At 41.1% G+C, this 10,012-nt stretch overlaps 3 protein-coding genes across 9 annotated transcripts in view; 2 read left to right on the top strand and 1 right to left on the bottom strand.

Moving 5' to 3' along the window:
• LOC109958616 (probable 2-ketogluconate reductase) overlaps positions 1-2,507 on the top strand; it is a 3,266-nt gene extending 759 nt beyond the window's left edge. The window contains exons 1-6 of one of the 6 annotated variants that reach the window (XM_020597399.1): positions 80-114; positions 266-644; positions 1,025-1,196; positions 1,287-1,465; positions 1,559-1,655; positions 2,118-2,507. In XM_020597399.1, the coding sequence (XP_020453055.1) occupies positions 269-644; positions 1,025-1,196; positions 1,287-1,465; positions 1,559-1,655; positions 2,118-2,271 (978 nt within the window). In that variant the 5' untranslated portion in view covers positions 80-114; positions 266-268 and the 3' untranslated portion in view covers positions 2,272-2,507. The other 5 variants (XR_002274714.1, XR_002274713.1, XM_020597400.1 and 2 more) reach the window with 5 other exon arrangements.
• An 894-nt stretch (positions 2,508-3,401) lies between these two features.
• psmg2 (proteasome (prosome, macropain) assembly chaperone 2) lies at positions 3,402-6,361 on the top strand. The gene is made up of 7 exons (XM_020597402.1): positions 3,402-3,642; positions 4,194-4,368; positions 4,567-4,625; positions 4,898-5,016; positions 5,098-5,277; positions 5,690-5,810; positions 6,033-6,361. The coding sequence occupies exons 1-7, from the start codon at positions 3,586-3,588 to the stop codon at positions 6,111-6,113; spliced, it is 792 nt and encodes a 263-aa protein (XP_020453058.1). The 5' UTR covers positions 3,402-3,585; the 3' UTR covers positions 6,114-6,361.
• Positions 6,362-7,281: 920 nt separating this feature from the next.
• The window catches only part of ptpn2b (protein tyrosine phosphatase non-receptor type 2b), a 10,635-nt gene continuing 7,904 nt past the window's right edge, over positions 7,282-10,012 (bottom strand). Inside the window, exon 10 of one of the 2 annotated variants that reach the window (XM_020597666.1) lies at positions 7,282-8,183. In XM_020597666.1, coding sequence (XP_020453322.1) covers positions 8,162-8,183 — 22 coding nt within the window. In that variant the 3' untranslated portion in view covers positions 7,282-8,161. Of the gene's footprint in view, positions 8,184-8,848; positions 9,787-10,012 lie in introns of those variants that run through there. The other variant, XM_020597665.1, reaches the window with a different exon arrangement.

Below are 10,012 nucleotides of genomic sequence, written 5' to 3'. Positions count from 1 at the left end.
TATGTGTTAGCCCTGCGATGGATTGGCGACATGTCCAGGGTGTACCCCGCCTTCGCCCGATTGCCGGCCGGGATTGGCTCCGGCCCCCCCCGTGGCCCCGCAAGGGAAAAAGCGGTAGAAAATGAATGAATGAATATTTAGTGTGTTTGCTTCTCTGTTGTATACAGTATTTTGTGTTCTCTGTTTCCTTCACCTGTACAGCACTTTATAACATTTGTCATGTAAAGTGTTTAAACAATAAAGTTTACTTATGTGTTTGCTAAAGGTGATGGAAGAGGAGAAACCATGGGCTCTGATCTCAGAGGTGGACGGGTGGGGTTACCCTGAAGAAGTCACTGACATAATGAACCAACACTTCCAAATCATCTGCTTCAGAGAATTTCTAAAAAGCCCTCTGCTGCATGGACCTAAAATCCAGGTCATGTTTGTGTGGAACGGCTTTCCTGCAGTTGAGCCTTCACTGCTTAGTTCACTCCCATCGCTGAAGGTGGTCGCCAACGGGGGAGTGGGCATCGACCACCTGGATGTGCGGTACATCACCAGTCTCGGTGTGAAGGTGACCAATACACCCAGTGTGGTGAGCGATGCCACTGCGGATATCGCTATGGGTCTCCTTCTGGCATCAGCACGGAGGATTGTTGAGGGTGAGGCCAAAGGTTAACTCAGTCCTGATCGAATATGAAACGGTTTTAGTGTAATTCCAAAACCAAAATCTACAGATTTATACATGAGTGTGTCAAATAACATTATGTTTTTGTAAAATATTTGTTACAGAAGAGTCCGATGCTTTTGGACTCCTTCATTTGGTAAAAATCTTCAGTTTGTCTGTGGAAAATTAGCAGATGGTTTCTTAAAATGAGAAAGATGTGGAGCATGTACTACCACAAGTACAGACTTTATCACTGCTTAATCAGATTAAGCAGTTCAAACATATAAAGTTTTATGAAGAGATTCATTTGCAGTTAAATAACAGGCTTTTATAGAAATGTTAATAATTAAAGTGTTTCGGTAATTCTCTTCTTAGGTCACCAAACAGCTGTAAACCCACAAACCACCTCTCCACTACACCACCTGATGGGAGTTGAAGTGACAGGGTCGACTCTGGGGATCGTTGGAATGGGGCACATCGGATCCAAAATCGCTCAGAGAAGTAAAGGATTTGATATGAAGATCTTATATCACAACAGGAACAGAAGGTAAAGCCTGCTAATGCACAACTATTGATGATGTGTGTTGTTGCATGGAGCCCGTGTTATTGATCACCATCTTTCCTCTGTACTGTTAAGGAGTGTTAAGGATGAGCAGGCAGTGGGAGCGAGTTACTGTGAGAAGGTGGATGACTTATTGAAAGAGTCAGATTTTGTCATGTTGGCTGTCAACCTTACCCCTGAAACCACAGGCCTGATCAGCCACAGAGAGCTGTCCCTCATGAAACCCACTGCAACACTGGTCAACATCAGCAGAGGTGGGGATAATGTTTCCTCAACTAAAGACGCCACAGTTAAGGCCATTCTAAAACAGTGGTCTTTAGTCTAATGTTACTCATTTCATGTCTCAGGTCAGGTTGTGGACAACGATGCTTTAGTTAAAGCTCTCCAGTCTGGAACGATTCGAGCAGCTGCTTTGGATGTGACGTATCCTGAACCCTTACCAAGGTCTCTTCTCTCTGAAGAAACCCCTACTGTTCAATCAGAATCATGCAGAGCAGAATATCAGAATATCAAGTTACAGCCTTATGCATCTCTACAGGGCCTTTCAGCCTGTTTTTAGCTCATTGTTGTGTTTTTGTTTGCAGCAGACAGTAAAAGAAATCAAGTAAACCAGCTCTGTGCTTCCACTGTACTCAGCATCAAACAGTAAACAAAGTTAACAAGCTATCAAGCAGATATTTTTCTCTAAAGTGAGTACAAACCAGAGCAAAATGGAGACTGTCGTGCAGAACACAGCTTAAAATGAATGATTTTACTTTAAAGGCAGTGCAAATACAGTAGCTAGTGATTTATTTTAATGGATAACAAGCCAAAGAGCCACTAATTAATTTACAGTAAACAGAATCAGAACATTTAATGACAGTTAAACTATTTTTCCCTCACTCTCCTCTGCTTCACCTTGTGCAGGGGTCATCCTCTCCTCGGCCTTCCCAACGTGTTGATCACTCCCCATGTTGGCACCAACACAGTAGCCACCATAAGAAGGATGGTACAGAGGATGGTAGAAAATGCTCTGGCTGCAGTAAGAGGTCAGCCTGTTCCCAATGAGGTCAAGTCATAATGACTTAACTGGCAGCACATAAATTAACAGGTCTTAATCTATGATGGCTAAATGGAAATACAAGTATACACTGTGGTGGTAAAACAAATGACAAATCGGGGGCCTAATGTTAAAGACATTTAATAACAATGTTTTTATAATTAAGGAAAAAAATTACCAGAAAAAGTTAACATTCAAGAAATGATTATATTAGTGATGCATGTTATTTGTTTATAATAAAGAAATACACTACCAGATTTTTGAAGGCGTTTGGGACTTTGTATACAGGTCAGTAATGTTACACATGGCCAAAGTGGAATAACAGCCAGCAGCAGCCTAATTCATTGCAGTAAATCCAACGTAATGCATTACTACTATGACTTTACCATTTAAGCTAGAGAGGTTTTAGTTATGCAGTATACTGAATGTTATGTTTGTTCTCATAAACGCAAAATTAACCTACTGGGTTTTTGAAGGGAGTCTGGTCACTTTCTATCAGAAAAAGAAGTGAGTTTATCAAGTGAAACAATGTGCACCAGCCTTGGTGCTGAAGAGAAGAACCCTGAACAACACTGACCTCAACATCTAACCCTGTCCATCTTCCACCAATAACAAATAATGTGCAGAAACATGCTTCAGTTTCACATTTGTAGTTTTCACTACACATTTATTTCGGTTACAATTTTTATGATTTAAGATTTTACACACAACATGTGCTTAATATCTGATGCTTCATTAATATCAAGTGTGATTTTTATGTCTTATTTAATCCAATCATCCCACCCACAGAAAGTAAAAGTAAAATAAAAATCTTATGAAATCGGATGCAAAGATTGCTAGAATAAATCGTCTAATAAATCATCTAATTGTTGAAACAAGGATCTGCTGGGATATCTACATATAAGACTCTTCTATGGCAAATAGATGAAGAACGTGAGTTGTAGATCTCCAATACGTCTTAAATCTTTGCGGAGTTGACGGTCAACCGTTGATATCCCTGATTATAATAATAAGCAGGTCCTTAAAACACGCGATCTAAAATATAGCCTATGGGAGACACACATACCGAAAAACACCGACTGTGACCGTCTATGTAGATGTTTACTAAATATTTCCCTGAAAATAAAACTTTTTTTATACATTTAAATCAGGCAGTTACAGCGGATACTAAAGCCGTTCAGTCATCAACAATCGACGCCGAGTGAATGATAAGAAAGTCCAGGGCACAAGATATGAAAAAGTGAAAGCTACAGGGAGAATATAGTTTTGGTTCATGTTAAAGTATTTAACTCTCTTACTCAGAACCGTTTGTGTGGCTGCTAGCTAAACAGAATCATGTTTATCGCTTCAGGAAAGTCGCCCCCGTGCTTTAAAGATTTCACCCTTGTCATGGTGAGTGACACATTTGGAGTTCGTGGTTTCACTGAGACGGAGGCGAATACTCTTATTTTCTGTTTGCCTTAATGTGCATTTTAGCACTGAGTCAGTGCTTCAGCCCAACAGATTAATGTTAAACTCCAGGTGTTACTGAAAGAATGTCCTGTGAAGTGCTGGATTAGAACCAGTTTGTTAAACCCAGATCCGTCTGAAACTTTACTTTTATATTTAACTGAGGTAGTATCTTTAATGGTTTTATTTATATAGGGTTGCAATTAATGTTTACTTTTATTATGGATTTATCTACAGATTTTCTAGGCTATTGTTAATCGTTTGGTGTGTATAGCATCAGTAAATAGTGACAAATTCCCAGAACCCAAGGTAACATCTTGCTGTCCATAATACACGAATGGTCTGTTAGTAATAAAAATAAAGAAGTGCAGCAGATCTTCACATATGAGAAGCTGGAGCAGTCCGGTGTTCTGCATGCTAAAAACATTTGGGCTAATAGTAAGGTATCAGAATAGCTGCTGATTGCTCTTTATTGTTGTTTATCCTCCCTCCAGCCAGCAGTGGCAGTTGGTAATGTGGGCCAGCTGGCGGCGGACCTCATTGTGTCCACTCTGAACATGAGCAGAGTTGGGTACATGCACACAGACTGTCTCATCCCCATGGCTGGGAACAACCCGTATGCCACCTGCAAAGAAGATGCTGAGGAGGAGTTGCACACACCTGCAGAAGGTACCATCTGATCACTGCTGACTTCCAGCTGAGGGGCCTAAACAGGCAATGAGGTTATGCAGAAAGAGTTTGGTTTGGTAACTTGAACATGTAGAAAAAAAAACACTAATCTATGCTGAATGTCTGATAAACTGACAATTCAACAAAAAGAAAAGCTGAATCCTTTAATTATCTGTCAATTCTATTTCTCATTCATAGTCTATGCAGCACCAGAGCTGAAGTTGGCAGTTCTTCAGATCAGAGCACCAATTATTCAGGTAAAACCAGTTTTATCTTATTTTTATGCTCCAACATGTTTCAGGAGGAAAAAAGAAACATGAAGAATACTACTTGTTTTATTAATCAACTACATTTTTAAGTGTATAATCTATCTTTTCTTGGCTGAGGTATGTTTTCAGAGTATGTTTATTTTCCATGATGATGTACATACAGTAAATGTTTGGACACACTTTCTCATTCAGTTCAGTGGGAAAGCTTTGCCCAGTAGTGTATACATACTGTTTGGCTTTAATCTTTGCTTTAATTGCAGTCAAAGTCCAAAAGGTTTCGTCAGTTGATCCTGACTTGGATCAAAGCCAGCGGCTTCTTCAGGACTGTGGTGCTGTCCCGCAGCCACGCCTACCAGAGGGATGACCAACAGCTGCAAGGGTACATAACGCTCTACTTGGCATCATCACTGCATTTTGTTTATACTTACAATAACCTCTAATAAACACATGTCCACTTCAGCCCTCCTTTGAGGTACCTGGTCACCCCGTCCCTGCTGAAGGTGAGCGCAGATGCTCTAAAGGAACTGGGCTGGAGGGAGATGGAGCGAGTGGCAGCCTATCCAGGACTGATAGACGCCAATGCAGAGCCATGCCTCTGCATCCCTGGGGGAGGCATCACTAAAGGACTCTTCACAGACAGGTAGAGACATCTTTAAGAAGTAGAAGAGTTTTAAGTGCCCTCTGTGCAACATGAATCATGGTTCTGTATCATTAACAGACTACAGCAACAAACTCTGCATGTTGAGCTGGTTGTGTAGCATTCTGAGATATTCCCCTTATTAAATGCACTTGTGGTGTAGTGATGCATCAGTAGTCTAACAAGCAACATGTGATAACTGTCAACCACACTCACCTTTTACTATCCTGAAATGTCTGATTACTTTTACCTCATATATTGTTACGTTACCCTGTGTGTTGTCTACATGTCTACTCAACAGAATAACCTGCTTTCTTCACTATGATAATACGGTTATTTTTTATTAAGCACTCTGAAATAGATGAGATATAGGTTTTGATCAGGGCCTTTTTTTGTATGTGTGCTGGATATTTAGTTGTGCAGAGGATCTTCCGCTAGCTGTCCTGCTGCTCTTCTGTTCGGAAGGCAACAACATCCCAGATGCCTTCACTCTCGTCAACCACCTCAACGACTGGCTCCATCTGCTGGACACTCCTGTAAGTGACAAACCTGTGCAAACCAGACATCCTCTACTGCTGTGCAGTTTTGTTGTTGTTCTAATAGTACAGGATAAAGATGAACTTGCAGAGACTTGAGGTATTCAATCATGGCGATGTCACAGTTGGTGTGATGCAGCAACGCTCTCTGTGTTACTGCTCACAATCTCAACTTTAAGGTGATAATCTAATCAGCCTTTTTTTTTTTACTTCCTGTTTCAGAGCCAAGCGCCCAACAGCTGGAAGACCCCAACTTCCTGGAATCTTCTTTTTGGCAGCGGCATCCCTCCTGCACTGTTCTGATACACACGCATGTAGTTTTTGCTATTTTATTTTGTGGAGAATTCAACAGAGTCAAAGCTCTGAACCGTCACATATGTTTATCGACACCATATGATGCTCTCTTGGAAATGTATCAGTTTCCTTTTATTTCAATATTAATCTGTAAATATTGTCATGTAGAGGACTTGGCCTACAGTACATGACTGGAATACTGCTTCCTAGTACTGAACGGCTTGAATGCTTTATCCAATAAAAGGTGGTTACAAGAATCCAGTGTGAATTTATCGAAGCTGATAAGGACTTTGATTGTGTTAGTCTCACTAGGTGGCTGCCTCCGCCCACTTCACTGAAAGCACTTGGCCATGTGCCAGATGGTATTCCTGGTAGTGCTGCCTCTGTAACCTGATTCCCGTCCACAACACGTTGTAGTTGTGACAACACATTGACCTTGTAGCGCCGCTTTGCCAGGTTTGTGGTTTGCCTTTGTCTGCATCGTTTTGGGTGGTTTCTGCGCAGACTGGCTAGTGGGAAAGGAATGTCCTGACGTTTTTTATGGGAAAACAGATGAACCATAAAGTTTTGCTCTGGAAAGGGGATATCCATCATTAGAGAAATACTACTGGCCCCAAAAGTATTTATTCAGAACATTACTTGATAATAAACAATGATCAAATCTGTACTTTAAAAACAAATAGTTCAGCATTGTGGGAAATAAGCTTGTTGTTGGTGGAGATGAGATCAACAGCACTAATAGTAGCTTTCTTGTAACAGATAGTGCTTTCATTTTTACTTATCGTTTCTCTTAATTAAAAAAATATAGTGTCAGTTCCTGGAAGTAACCAGGCTGCCCTGGTTATACCTGATCCTGCCTGATTTCAGAAACTATGCAGGGTTGAGCCTAGTTCAATGAGTGCATTTCAAGTACTGGTTCCAAGCCTGGATAAAACAGGAGAGCTGTGTCACGAAGGGCATCCAGAGCAAAACCGCTGCCAAACTGGGAGAAACAACAACATCGCAGTAATTCCTAGGGGTCAGAACTCCAGCCTTTTGATTTTCTACAGTAGGAAAAAAAAAAAAAACCCAGTCGACTGTTAGATTACCTTGGCATAAATGTGGACAGGAAAATGATCGACTGAGGTGCTGTGTATGATGATATAAGCCATGGATTTGTGGTAAAGTAACAAGAAAATACAGGTTGTTATACAAACTAAATGATGCCAGTTTTATTTTGTACATGACACTCTAGAAGAGAGAAAAGCTTAAGACAAATTCAGTTCAAAAGGAGAACAAGTCATCAGTTGGATTTCTACTGTATTCAGATCTGTAACATTGTCTATTTGGGTTTTATTTTCCCTTTACAAACAAAAATATGTCTTTTTACACATCTTTTTTTAAAAAGAACACTGTACATCATGGAAACATCACATGCCACTGAATTTCTCCTGCGGGATGAGGCCGTGCTTCTCACTTTACCAACACCCCCCATCCCTGTAAAAAAAAAACTTCAAGTAATCTTTTATAAAAAATAGAACAATTTTATATTTGCATCTGAAAAGGGTTTTATAAAAATACATACATGAACACCATTAAAAATTGGCAATGCATAGCCCCTATTTTGAGTCTTACTTTTATAAAACACAAAGAAGTATGATAGAACGGCAAAGCTGCAAATAATTATATTAAAGCAAAACTTGGATTTTCTGACTCAGGAAGCGAAACAGGACGTACTTGAGATGTGACCAGCAGGTAAAGCGCTGGTGAATTTGTCTTTTTAAATGTGCTCTCTTCGAAAAAAAATGTCAGTGTCTGCTGTAAACAGTTTAGAGAGGAAGAGGAGCTACGGGGCAGCTGTGAGGTGAGGGCCTGCAGATGGTGTGTGTGAGGCATGGCGCTAACAGGAGGAAGAAGAGGGAGGTGAGCAGGGACTGAATAATGCTGCTAGGCTAGGACTAAACAAGAAATACAGGAGCCAGTTGGCTGTTGAGGTGAATATGACAGCTTGGGAGAGAGCTGGAGTTCCCTGCCAATGTTGGCTTTACTGCTGGAGCCGTGGCCGCAAGCGGAGGTGGTTAGCAGTCACTGGTTTTCACCCTGTCAACAAGACACAAAATATTTCAAGAGGCTGAACTCAAAAAAACAATTTTCTAACAGTGTCAGTGAAGCTTCAGAGCAATCAAAACAACTTGTGCCACAAAATCAAGTTAGTGTCTTCAGTCTGGTCAAGTTTGCAAGATCAAACTTTAGCATAGAGCGCTAGCAGGAGCTGTGGCAAGAGCCAGTGCCTTGGATCACTTCGCTCATTACTGGTATTAGATGATCAAAGCTCAAAAGCAGCAATCAGGTTTAATAAGCAACATGTCACACTGTGTTTAAGTCAACTTCCATCTAATAATTGCTGAGCATCAGCACACATTATTAGATTTGATTATCTGTGAGCTAAATTAAGACTCACCCCCATATGATGTAGAAGATTAAGAACTATTAGTCCATTAATTAGTTGATGAGAAAATGAATGAGCAACAATTTTGAACCCTGATTAATTTTCAGGTCAGTTTTCAAGCAAGAATATTCAATACTCTCTGATTAATTTATGGTTTATGGGGGGGGATATTAAACATTATCACTCTGAATAAAATGGCAGTATGTTGGTGCAGCGGTTAGCACTGTTGCCTCACAGCAAGAAGGTTCTGGATTCGAGTGTGTGGTTGTCTGTCTCTAAGTGGCAGCCCTGTGATAGACTGGCGACCTGTCCACAGTCTACCCACTTCTCGCCCAGTGTCAGCTGGGATTGGCTCCAGCGCCGGCATGACCCTCTTCAGGACATGCGGTATAGATAAAGGATGGACTAAGTAGATAAACTGCACCAATGGACAACAAGGAATTCTGATTGTTCCCTGGGTTCTTAAGCCAATCAGCAGAGATCAAGATCCCAGATCAGGATCCACCCACAAATGCTAAGGTCCTGAAGACATGTAAAAGACATCAGGACACAACTCTGACACTTAGAAGAACTAACAAGCAACAAACGTTAAAGAGCCCCAACTCATGTGGTGTAATGGACCGACAGCCTCAGCCTGGACAAGAACCTGCTCTTCACTGCTACAGTACTTGAGTAAGGGACCTACAGTGATAGCACATTTGTGCCCTAGCCATTTTACTTGCCAACAACATAGCAGTACTTTTTGTGCCAGTCAGTGGTTGCTGATTATAACTGTTTGTTACTGCCTTGCTCAATGACATTTGAAAGGACTGAACACAGTTAGAAAGCTGTCACCAAAGTTGGATGTATTACTCCAAGTAAGCTTGACATTTCAGAGCTTTAACAACCAGTAACCACAAGTGTACACACACCATACACCCACCCACACACACACACACACACCATGCTGGAGTGCAGCCAACATTAACAACTCCAAACCACAGGAGCTAAGTGAATCAACAAATAGAAGAACAAAACCTCAAGAGGAACACAAACATAGCAGACACTGAGTACAAACAAGCACCCGCACACACCTCAATGTACAAGAGTAGGCTTTTTTTTTTTGGTTTTGCTTTTTTTTTTTATTAAGTTGTGGGTAAACATCCTCCTCTACTCTTCATGGTTGTTGTTGTTGCTGTCTCAGAGCGGGGCAAAGATACACTGCCCCCCACCGGACAGGCCAGCTCGTGTCATGTGCAGCAAATGCAGCCCAAACTGTCCGAGAAGAACCACAACAGCAGAGTGAAGGCTTATCAGACATTGTGCACTCTTGACCATATTACTGGAACAACACTGACATGTCACACAACAAAGGAAGGCTTCTGGGAAATGACTTGGTGAGCCATTTTTGGAGGTGCACAGTCATCAGAAATAAGTGCATCATCAGGTCTAACTGTGCCGCCTTTATGAGAACATGAAGTAGATGTAAGTCAGCTAGACT

The sequence above is a fragment of the Monopterus albus genome, unplaced genomic scaffold, assembly GCF_001952655.1.
Source record: "Monopterus albus unplaced genomic scaffold, M_albus_1.0 scaffold34.1, whole genome shotgun sequence".
NCBI classification, from domain to species: Eukaryota; Metazoa; Chordata; class Actinopteri; order Synbranchiformes; family Synbranchidae; genus Monopterus; species Monopterus albus.
Note: the sequence above shows the minus strand (reverse complement) of the source record. Positions and strands in the feature narration are given on the sequence as shown.